This window comes from Littorina saxatilis, linkage group LG6, assembly GCF_037325665.1.
Source record: "Littorina saxatilis isolate snail1 linkage group LG6, US_GU_Lsax_2.0, whole genome shotgun sequence".
Lineage (NCBI taxonomy): Eukaryota > Metazoa > Mollusca > Gastropoda > Littorinimorpha > Littorinidae > Littorina > Littorina saxatilis.
The window spans coordinates 14223181-14235750 of record NC_090250.1 but is presented as its reverse complement, the minus strand read 5'-3'; the positions used below and the strand labels follow the sequence as shown (position 1 = coordinate 14235750).

Here is a 12570-nt window from a genome sequence, read left to right as displayed (position 1 = left end):
GCCAAAATGAAGACGCTTCGATCTCTTCCAAAGCCTGTGCAATTTCTTATGTCAAAGCAGAGATCTTGCTACAGTATCTCTGGTCAAAGCAAAGAAACGTCACTCTGGAAAGCGTAGCGTGACGTGTTATTCTAACAATTCATCGAGGGGAATTAGCGAGCGCAATTTTGTTTTCATAATGACGTTTGTCTCGGTGACTTTGGCATATTGAGCCGTGGAAAAACAGGTCCCTGCCAGACTTGCTTGACATGACCTCATTTACATGATATACACACGTGTGGTTTGAACGATATTGTTATGTAATGAGTGGTCTCTCTCATGTATCTAGGATAAAGCCAAATTCCAATCTCAGACATGAAATGATAAAATATAAATTTACATTGCTGCATGAAAACAAAATTTGCTGCATGCATATGCACACTAAGGGAGGGAACGCTTGATTTACCTGTTGGCACTGAACACACGTGAACTCCGCTTGCTTCCCTTGGCTGCATAGTTCACACTCTTTCCCAGTCTCTGAATCATACTTCACCAAATCTTTTTCCAGATAGAAATTTGCCTGGGAATAAAAGAAAGCAATATGAGTAGGCCCTTGTTATCAACATGTTGTAACTTCAAACATTCATATTCATAACATGCATGACGTTTTGTGCGTCCCATGAATTGAATCTTTATCCCCGAAATTCTAGCATGTGTATTTAGTTTTGCACACGAGAAAAAACACAATAAACTATGAAGACTAGCTACATTGAATAATGCGTGGGCAAACTAATCAAAAATCAAATAAATCACTGATATTGCGCCACTTATGTGTATCTATAGGTACCAATACAAAATTGACATAATAGCATGTGTGTGGGCGTGTATGTGTGTGTGTGTGTTTGGTGTGTGTGTGTGTGTGTGTGTCGGTGTGTGTGTGTGTACGTACGTACGTGTGTACGTACGTACGTGCGTGCGTGCGTGCGAGCGTGTGTGTGTGTGTGTGTGTGTGTCACGGTCGTGTGTGCGTTTGGTGTGTGTGCGTGTGTATGTGTGTGTGTGTATGTGTGTGTGTGTGTGTCGGTGTGTCTGTCTGTCTGTCTGTCTGTCTGTCTGTCTGTCTGTCAAGGAAACAGATTGATTGATTGATTGATTGACCCTTTGACTGAGTGAGTCACCGATTGATCATTAATACAAAAGGACGGAGACTTTTGTTCAAAACACAATCTCACAATCTGTCCTCGTTACATCTTCAACACACAGGCACAGTCAGCGAAGACAATGCATTACGTTTATGATAGATATCGTTTACAAAGCAAAGCCAATCATGACAAATCCTGTAAGCATGTAGCCTAAGACAGAGCGTGACAGGCAGAAACTGACAGACAGACTGACTGGCAGAAGCAGACAGACAGACAGACAGACAGACTGATTCAAAAAGCCTTACAGTCGGACACAGACAGACAGATCGACTGGCAAACACACACACACACACACACACACACACACACACACCGTCACACACACACACACACAACACACACCGTGCACACCGGCACACACACACACACACACTCACCGTGACACACTGCACCGTGACACACACACTCACCGTGACACACACCGTGACACACACACACACACACACTGACTGACACACACACACACACACACACACACACACACACACACACACACACACACACACGGCACATATATATATATCTTAAAGTATGTGTACGTGTCCTAATATGGACCACCTTCATCAAATAGAAGAACTGAATAAAAGCTAAAGGCTGGTTTTTGATTAATTCATCAAGAAGCAAGCTAAAAATAACCTACGACTAGCTCTCGAGCTCAGTTTCAAAAAAATATTACAAATAGTCTTCTTTTCGTGGAAGTTGATCATAATTTCATTTATTTTCTCTCTGTTTTTGATAAGTTTCCTTATTTTCCTGTTGTACTTCAAACAAATAACGTTCCCATCAAACCGAAAAAGATAATTCTAAAGCATAGTTGAATTAATGTAACTTGTAAACTATCATGCTAATTTGAAGTATAGGGGGCTTTCCGACAGTGATTCGTGATAGCCTCTTTCACTGACTGGTCGGCATAGCCTTTGTAATTAAGCGCCCAGGCTCCTAATATGGACCTGTTGTGAATCAAGTTTTTCTGTATTTATTTAATTTTTGCTGAATGTCTATCAAAGCTAATTCGCTCTAATTACGCTTAACGGTTAACTAAAGAGAGAAGGACTACCAAACACAAAATGAAATTTCTTTGCAAGAAAACAAAAAAGTGGTCCATATTACATTATTAGGCAACCTTCCGCTTCTAGTGTGAATAGCCAGTGCCTATTTTGGTGACTTAACCTGTTGTTGCTGTTCTTTCCAAAGTGGTGCTGCAATTTATTCGGCTTCCCCAATTATTTGAAAGAAAAAAATGTTCTTTTGAGCAGAAGTAACTTTTTTTCGGTTGTTACCCGATTGGAATTTTAGATAACGACCGCTGTCTTTTATTTTCCGGTGTATGTTTTCAGACAAAATGGCGTCGAATGCAAAGAGTACACCGCGAGATGCTCAAGTTATGGCAGCAATTCTCAAAGACATGGGCGTTGTGGAATTCGAACCTCGTCTCATAAATCAAATGCTAGAATTTGCTTACCGTATGTACCATTTTGTGTATATAAGTTTGTGTGATGTATATCCCACTTGCACGGTTTTAGTGTCCACATCCAACGCTGCAAGTATCTGACCAGGGTTCATACGCTCCTTGAATCTCCTTGAATCCCCTTGAATTTTCAACCCCCCTTTTCAAGGACCTTGAATCTCCTTGAATTTGGAGAAAATGGTCATTCTTGTGTTTAACCTCCTTGAACCTCCTTGAATTCTGAAGTGCAGGCAAAAAAAAAAGTTAATATTAAAGTTTTTCAGCAAAATGAAGCAACTTGACATTTTTGTTCGTTGCTGGAACGGGCAGCAAGTCCAAACGGAATACTACGCTTCCAAATTTCTTGGACATGCTTATGCAACCACCCTGATTGATTCTCTGGAGCCTGCCATGGTGGAGCTGGGATACCGGAAATACTCCTTGAAAACTCCTTGAATACTCCTTGAATTTCACTGTCAGGTGTCTGTATGAACCCTGTATCTCACTATGACTATCTGTATCTGACATTTGATCAACAGAAGGGAGGAGCGCATATAAATAAGTCCTAGACTGGGTGGAGATGAGATTTAAAGATCTCCACAGATCATGCCAGAACTTGATCGTCCCGTAGATGCTTCCAGTCTATGGTCGTCCTGGGAAAATAAGAGTTCCTGTGAATGTCTGTTTTTCCAGGAATAGTTTGAAAGCAGTGGCTATTGTTGTAACACTGTTTTCAACAATATTTGTGGACACAAAATCTTTGGAATGCCTTGCTGTCAATTTGCGTTTGTTTCTCGTAGGTTTGAGGTAAGTATGAGATGGTATGGCTGGCACCAGCCCCTCCACCACCTTAAACAGGAAGGTCAGGCGCAGCTCCTTTCTGCGCTGTTGAAGTGACTGCAGGTCTAAGTCCCTGAGCATGTCAGTGACGCACCCAGGGGTTCTCGATCTGTAGTCGCGCCTGATGAAGCGGGCAGCCTTCCTCTGGATCCTCTCTAGTTTGTCAATGTCCGACTGCAGGAAGGGGTCCCAAATAATGGCCCCATATTCCAGTGTAGACCTGACAAGGGAGATGTAAGCAGATTTCTGTGTTGTTGCTGGGCAGTGATGGAGGTTCCGCCTATTAAAGGTGGAGCTGGCTTTTGTGCAGATGTTGTCTATGTGGGTTCCCCACCGGAGGTCAGACGAGATGGTGATACCAAGGTAGGGGTTAGTTGGGACTCCTTTGAGGATAGTTGTCATTCAGTTGGTAAAAAAAGGATGACTTCTGCTTGATTGAGAGGATGAAGCACTTACTGGCGTTAAAACGCATTCCCCATTGCTTGGCCCAAACCTCAAGGTTCTGGAGGGTGATGTGGTCCTGGTGGGTGCGTATGGTTCTGTATAGCAGGCAATCATCTGCGAATAGGCGCACTTGTGACTTGACGGCCTCAGGCAAGTCATTGATGTGGCATAAGAACAGCAGGGGGCCTAGGACTGTTCCCTGGGGTACTCCTGAGGCAACCGGGACTTCTCTTGAGTATTTGCCTTCCACCACTACTTTCATGTGACGTTTGCAGAGAAATGACCTGATCCATCGATGTAGCTTGCCATGTACGCCATACGAGTCCAGTTTATGCAGCAGCTTCCCATGGGGCACTGTGTCAAAAGCCTTGGATAAATCTTATTTGGCGATGTCGGTCTGTAATCCCGCTTCAAAGTTGGAAACGAAGTCGTGTATGATAACAGCAAGCTGGGTCTCGCATGAGTATCCAGCACGGAAGCCATGGTTGAGCGATGACAGGACTGCATGGTGGTCAAAGTGGTTTAGCAGATAATGGCAAACTATGTGCTCGAGGATCTTGCTGAGGACTGAGGTCTTCTTCTACACAAGTCATACAGTTACACACACAATAATGATCTGCCAGTGTAACGATCTCATGTTTTACACACATGTATGTGTACACACATGTATGTGTATACTCTCTCTCTCTCTCTCTCTCTCTCTCTCTCTCTCTCTCTCTCTCTCTCTCTCTCTCTCTCTCTCTCTCTTCTCTCTCAGTGATGCACACACACAGACACACAGTGAAAAAAAAAATTTTTTAGATTTGTACTAATACTACTAGGATGGGTAACATTTGGTTTTTCTTTGCAGGCTATGTCACAGACATACTTGATGACGCCAAAGTGTATTCTCAGCATGCCAACAAGAAAAACTTGGACACAGAAGATGTGAAGCTAGCTGTGCAGTGTCGAACTGACCAGTCATTTACAAATCCTCCAGTCCGAGATGTAAGCTATAAGCTAAAAGTGAAAGGACTTCTTATCTGTAACAATAAGCACAAATTTATATCAGCAAAGGAATTTTATGAAACAGTGTCACTCTTTTAAATATATTTAAACCATTAATTAATCGTGAATGGTCATTGCACATGTCAATAAACAGTAACACTTCATACTGTCTCAAGAGTCAAATGAAAAAGTGTACATTGTCATTTGTATTACTTCTTTACTCATATTTAATGCAGATTCTTTTATATTTTTTATGGTACCGTTTGATCTGATGTCAAAGTTTCCAACAGTCAACTATGATTAGCAAATAAACCTTGTGAACTTATCTGTGAAATTCTGTACAGATGTTGCAAGAAATAGCACGGCAGAAGAACAGCCAGCCACTGCCTGCCATCAAACCATACGGTGGGCCTCGTTTGCTTCCTGATCGCTATTGTCTCACAGCAATAAACTTCAGACTCAAGTCCGCAAAAAAGGTGAGTTGGTCTGTCGGTCACTGTAGCCTTCATTGTGTGTGCGTATACTTTGGAATCCCCCTCTCCCAAAATCATAAGAAATCGGCTCTTTACGGGGTTTAAAATGGTACAGGATTCAGAAGGAGCATACTTCGAAGTGGCAAAGCTAGCTTTTTGGAGGAGCATTCCTCTGGAATATTTTATAAAATTAGAAGCAAATCTACTCAATCTGGTGCATTTTGGTCATTATTTTGAGTGAAAGAAAGTCGGATATTGTATTTTAGGGCAAAAAACAACAATCAATGTTCCAATGGTGGAATTCCGCCAAAAGATTGAGGATTTCAAGCCATTTCTTTAACTCACTCCCTACTGTGCGATTTTTCCTATGCTTTCCACTGTATACTGGCCATTTGTATTAGTTGGTAAAAAAATCATTACTGAAGAAGTACTCAACACAGATATTTGAAACTTTCAGGGTTTACTGTTGATATGTTGATGCCCTTCAGTGCAAAGTTTCAAGTGTTTTACTTAGAAAATAGCTGATTTAGGTGGGGGGTATAAATAACCCTTTTTCTGGCATCAAAATTACGCTGAACGCAGGGCCATCACTTCAAATTCGCGTGGTTTACTCACTCACTACGAACCACTGCTATCGCAGTGGTCCCATGCACACCACTTCCCCACGAACCACTGCGATAGCAGTGTTTCAGCACGTGTTATGCAAATTTGCACAAAGCCAGCGAGTACGAAATCAAACCTCGCGTCATTGTTCTACAGCAGACAGAAGTGAAACTAGCTTGGTAATTTGCAGACGATTGGTTAAACTTGAGAGCCAGCCTCTCTATTTTCGTACAAAAATTGACGTCATTGAGCTAAAAAAAATCCAAAGGTCAAACACTGCTATCGCAGTGGTTCGTGGGGAAGTGGTGTGCATGGGACCACTGCGATAGTAGTGGTTCGTAGTGAGTGAGTTAAAAGGAGTGAGTCTTACCAGCCCTGAAAGTCAGAAATTTGACTCTCCATGGCGAGTAAAATACTCGCCACTTTCAGGGCTGCTTACAATGGGTCAAACTTGGGAATGACTGCAGGTGTATTTCATTAATTTCATTATCAGTGTTTGCGTCTGGATGGTTCAGACCTGGGAACCCATATGATTTTGCCGTATTTTGTATGCATGATTTTATTCTACATACGTGAGAGAGACACTCGTGAGATAATAATCGTTCAAATCACACGTGTGTATATCATGTAAATGAGGCCATGTCAAGCAAGTCTGGCAGGGACCTGTTTTTCCACTGCTTATGATGCCAAAGTCACTGAGACAAACGTCATTATAGAAAAAAAATTGCGCTCGCTAATTACCCTCGATGAATTTATAGAACTAACACGTCACGCCACACTTTCAGAGTGACGTTTCTTTACTTTGACGTAATAGAAGCACGAGGCTTTAGACGAGATCGAGGTTCCAAAACAAGCGTCTTCAATTTAGCTGCCTCGACTGCAGGACATTTTTAGTAAAATACACGTAAGTACAGTATGTAGGATAAACAGAATACTACATGGCTTGCTGTTTCCTACCAGATTTACACTCGTTGCTTTTTGACTCACATGCGAAGCAAAAGTGAGTCTATGTACTCACCCGAGTCGTCCGTCCGTCCGGAAAACTTTAACGTTGGATATTTCTTGGACACTATTCAGTCTATCAGTACCAAATTTGGCAAGATGGTGTATGATGACAAGGCCCCAAAAAACATACATAGCATCTTGACCTTGCTTCAAGGTCAAGGTCGCAGGGGCCATAAATGTTGTCTAAAAAACAGCTATTTTTCCCATTTTCTCTGAAGTTTTTGAGATTGAATACCTCACCTATATATATGATATATAGGGCAAAGTAAGCCCCATCTTTTGATACCAGTTTGGTTTACCTTGCTTCAAGGTCAAGGTCACAGGAGCTCTTCAAAGTTGGATTGTATACATATTTTGAAGTGACCTTGACCCTGAACTATGGAAGATAACTGTTTCAAACTTAAAAATTATGTGGGGCACATGTTATGCTTTCATCATGAGACACATTTGGTCACATATGATCAAGGTCAAGGTCACTTTGACCCTTATGAAATGTGACCAAAATAAGGTAGTGAACCACTAAAAGTGAGCATATCTCATGGTAGAAAGAGCCAATAAGCACCATTGTACTTCCTATTCTTGAATTAACAGCTTTGTGTTGGATGACCTTGACCTTGGGTCAAGGTCACATGTATTTTGGTAGGAAAAATGTGTAAAGCAGTTCTTAGTGTATGATGTCATTGCTAGGTTTAGTTATTTGACCTTGACCCTGAAGGTCAAGGTCATGTAAAGGTCGAGGTCAAGCATGTGAGTCATATGGGCTTTGCCCTTCTTTTTCAAATAGTGAACAGCTCGCTTTCGCTCGCAGTTCAATATTTAAAAAAAACAACTCGTGTAAATCTGGTACGATACAGCAAGCCATGTAATATTCTCTATGTCTAGAATATGATCAGTACGGTCTGTGGAAAAAAAATACGTAGAGAAAAATTCCAAGACTTTTTTTTCTTCAAGCGCATGCCGAAATTGATCCAGTCCCGCAGTGGGGCACTGCGGTTATGAAATTAAAGGCCCCTCCTGTTTTTGGAACCGCAGGAGCTTTCTAGTTTGCTGTTAGGTAGATTTTTGGTTCCTCTTTCCTGTCATGCTCTCTTTTTCTTCATGAATTCTTTTCTTTTTTCTGCCTTCTTGCTCATTCACCTGTATTTTTTCCAAAAATCTCTTCTCTTGCCGCTTGTCTCGCGATTCATGTATAGTTTAATCTGTTAGTGTTCTGATGTAAGTCCAGCAGTAGATAGGTTAAGCCTATTTTAACATACTGGAAACTGGTAATCTTCCAGTAGGTATTAATTTAGTTTTACTAAAGCCTGCTGGGACACAAGTAATGGGTTAGTGCATTTGTAAACAGGAATCGCTTGACAAGTGGCCCCCTTCATCCCCCCCTTCCTCGTCCTGATATGGCTCTGCGTAGTCGGCTGGACGTTAAGCAACAAATAAACAAACAAACAAACAATTGATCCAGTATTTTGACACATGAGCACAGTTTTTGTCAGTAAACATTGAAAGAAGCATTGTTTTAAATGTATTGGTAAACTTAATTAACGGTGTGTCGGAACATGTTTGAATCATGGATGTTCAAATGCTGCATGGAGTACGCTCCTTTTTCTGAAACGACGACAAGTTTGTACTCCAAGTGCAAAACAGAGTATCCCAGGTCTGGTGGTCGATGTGGGATGTAGAGTTGGAAGTTTTGCTGCTGATCTTATCGTTTTAGTAAGTTGGTTTCACGTTGAATTTGATACCGTATCATTAGAAAGAATCCAAATGGTAATCTGGTCGCTGTATCTCCAGATTTGACATTACTTTGCAAATATTTATTTTTATTGAAGTCGAATAATTCAGGAGGGGAGGGGCCGAGACAGATTGCTTTGAGTGAAGGATAATCAACTGGAGTATCTTTCTCTGTTGCAGCCTGTTTCTCAGCCACGCATTCAGTTTGGTTTGCCTTCACAGCAGAGAATCAGCCTGGCTTCATCTGGAAAGGGAATAGGTAAGTGTTTAGTCTGCAGAATGTCTCCATTGGTTGGTTGAATTCACATGATGCTTGAACTGTTTTGAGGGTAGTTTATATCAGCACTTGCAGAGAGGGCAGAATGAATGATGCACACTACATTTCATGACACTGATGTTGCTTTTGGTTACTTGCCACTGAAGTCATGAACCTTGGTGTCTTGTCGTAGTTATTTTTGCAGCAAGACACATTCTACTGAATGTTCTACCTCCTGGCATTCTCTACTCTGTATTTCTTCTCTGGTACAGGTGAAACCCCTTTGCCTTCAGGGGAACCACCCTTTTTACTTCAGAGCTAAAAATAAATCTCAGAAAATTGAGTCTTTAAAGAGAGGGAGCCTTAAAATAGAGGTAAATCTACAGATGTTATGAACAGAACAATGGATTGGAAAACTCCAATTTCAAAGGGGAGGGGTGGGGGGATATTATAAAATGGGTTCCACTTTACATCTGTCAAAATAAAACTTGCTTTAGGCTAAGCGTTAATCATGAGGGAGCAAAATCTAACAGCAGTTTGATGCAGTTCGGACAATTTCAGTGAAGAACATTGGGGGCAGTGGGGGGCAGTCACTGACCATGGTGCCCAAGGCGGGAGGGGTGTCCGGAGCCGTGTCCGCTGGTCAGGTGACCATCATCAGCAAACCCGTCGTCGCTACACCCAAGCCCACCATCCGTATCAACACAGGGCAGAGTAAGTGCTGGATGTTTGTCACAGACACAGTAATTGGTATAGTTACGCTGTTGTTGAATTTTGGTGTCATTATTTCGGATTGCTGGGAAACTCCTTGCCTCAGAGCTTTGATTTGAGTTGTTAGTTCTCCGTAGATCCTATTTGTAGGGACTGAAGATGAGTTTGCATGTCATTCTGTAAAACAGTATATTAGAAAACAAATTGGAGCAAGTATAAAAAGAAATGTGACATGATAACTGACATTTGTTTTTTCATCAAAGAAAAGGAACAAAGTTAGACTCATTTCCCAAGCAACACCACTGATGCTCTCTAAGCTTCAGTCTTTTTGTTGTTTTGTCCAATAAATGATCTGTTATTTCTTATTTTCAAGTTATAGTTGAACATGTTTGACCAAACAAATTGAGGATATAAGCCTCTTGTTCATTCTTAGTGCTTTGTCAAAGATGCTAGCAGACTGCTTTGCTCTGTTGCTGTTGTTGGTTGGTGTGTTTTTTAGAGCACTGATGTCCCTGTTGTTCAACAAGAAGAGCAAACGCTCGATCGAGTCACTTTCGCAGTTCTGAATATTATATGAGGCATCAGATGGACAGGAAGAAATTGCTATTCACAACACAATGAGTCACGTTCACATAAAATTTGAGCCCGGTCACTTTTATAGTTTCCGAGAAAAGCCCAACGTTAAGTTGTGTGTTGCCGAACAGAAAAGGCTAGTTATCTCCCTTGTTTTTCTGATAACGTTCGTAAAAGGCTACAGATGTAAATACTTTGATGTAAAGAATAATCCTACAAAGTTTCAATCACATCCGATGAACTTTGTCAAAGATATAAAATGTCTAATTTTTCCTTTGACGCTGACCTGTGACCTTGAAAAAGGTCAAAGGTCAACGAAACCATCGTTAAAGTGTAGAGGTCATTGGAGGTCACGACTAAACAAAATATGAGCCCGATCGCTTTGATAGTTTCCGAGAAAAGTTTGTCAAAGATATAAAATGTCTAATTTTTCCTTTGACGCTGACCTGTGACCTTGAAAAAGGTCAAAGGTCAACGAAACCATCGTTAAAGTGTAGAGGTCATTGGAGGTCACGACTAAACAAAATATGAGCCCGATCGCTTTGATAGTTTCCGAGAAAAGTCCAACGTTAAGGTGGTGTCTACGGACGGCCGGACGGACGGCCGGCCGGACAGACTAACACTGACCGATTACATAGAGTCACTTTTTCTCAAGTGACTCAAAAATGGTTACAATAATTCATATATCTGATTATTTGTATTACAGTAGCTGGAATTGGTGCATTATGTGATTGGTGCTCTATTGTTGTTAATTTAGAGCACTTTTGTGCCTGTTGTTCAACATAGTTAATGTATCTTATTTTTTGTATTGCAGCAGCTGGAATTGGTGCATCGGGTCTGGCTCAAATGGTAACACAGTCTGCCACCCCCTCCTCCTCCTTCCCCTCTGCGTCATCTCTACTTTCCTCTGGTGTGTTATCGTCCGCTACAAGTCTGCCAGCCTCCTCTGTTCTGCCCCCCTCCACGTCTGGGCCAACCATATCCTTCAACCCGCTCAAACGCAAGGCCGAGGATGATGATTACGATGCTTGATTTTAAGAAAATTGGGGCAGGGGGGATAAGAGCGAGACAGAGACAGAGAGAGAGACTATGTGTTAGCACTTATGAGGGGATAGGAATGAGCAAGAGAGAAGCAGAGCAGGACACGGCCCACATCCTACGAGACTGCAGGAACCACCAGGTGCTGAGAGAGGAAATCTGGCCATTGCCGGAGTCCCTGCACAACAAGCTGTACGGGCCAGTGGCTGCGCTGCAGAGGACCACTAATTATATCTCAAGATCTGGACTCCAAGTGTGATCGGCGATCGAAAAGAAGAAGAAGAAGAAGCAAGAGAGAGAGAGTGCGTGTGTTACTGTTAGCACATAGGTGTGCAGTATTTGTGCGTGCATCAGTACCTGTGTGTTTGTGTTTTGCATGTATGATGTCAGTGTATTTTCGTATGCGTGCATGTGTTTGTGTTATGGATTGTCTTTACCTTTGCAAGTTGCATTATCTTCTGGCTTTCTTGAGAATGGTTAATAGCTGCATATTTTATTATTGGCTACTGTGAGAATTGTTGATGAATATCTGTGCTTAGAACTGAGGGATGAGTATGTGAATGCATGTAATTCAAGTTGATGCAATGCTCTTTCCATTAAATGCTGTAGTGCTGTCAGTCAGGAATTATGTGCAAGATTAATTTATTGTGGATAAACATATGGTTCAAATTCAAGTCTACCCCCCGCGGGTTAGGGGGAAGAATTTACCCGATGCTCCCCAGCATGTCGTAAGAGGCGACTAACGGATTCTGTTTCTCCTTTTACCCTTGTTAAGTGTTTCTTGTATAGAATATAGTCAATGTTTGTAAAGATTTTAGTCAAGCAGTATGTAAGAAATGTTAAGTCTTTTGTACTGGAAACTTGCATTCTCCCAGTAAGGTCATATATTGTACTACGTTGCAAGCCCCTGGAGCAATTTTTTGATTAGTGCTTTTGTGAACAAGAAACAATTAACAAGTGGCTCTATCCCATCAGCCCTTTCCCCGTCGCGATATAACCTTCGTGGTTGAAAACGACGTTAAACACCAAATAAAGAAAGAAATTCAAGTCTTCCAGATTTTTCTCTTGAAAGTAAAGCTTCACTGCCATTTAAGAACTCACTTCATGACATATTTATTTGCTCAGTCAGGATATGTGCCTGCATGCAGTGTATGCAATTTTGTTTGGCTGCCTGGAGTAATTTTCATGTTCGATCATGTTGAAGGGGATTTCAAGGTTAAACAAGTCGCGTAAGGCGAAAATACAACATTTAGTCAAGTAGCTGTCGAACTCACAGAATGAAAA

The 12570-nt window shown here is 41.6% G+C and overlaps 1 protein-coding gene across 1 annotated transcript; it reads left to right on the top strand.

Annotated features, from left to right (window-relative positions):
* The first annotated feature begins 2508 nt into the window (after positions 1–2508).
* LOC138968571 (transcription initiation factor TFIID subunit 9B-like) lies at positions 2509–12333 on the top strand. Its single transcript, XM_070341151.1, has 6 exons — positions 2509–2644; positions 4763–4899; positions 5244–5375; positions 8889–8967; positions 9526–9678; positions 11063–12333. The coding sequence occupies exons 1-6, from the start codon at positions 2509–2511 to the stop codon at positions 11278–11280; spliced, it is 855 nt and encodes a 284-aa protein (XP_070197252.1). The 3' UTR covers positions 11281–12333.
* Positions 12334–12570: the final 237 nt, after the last annotated feature.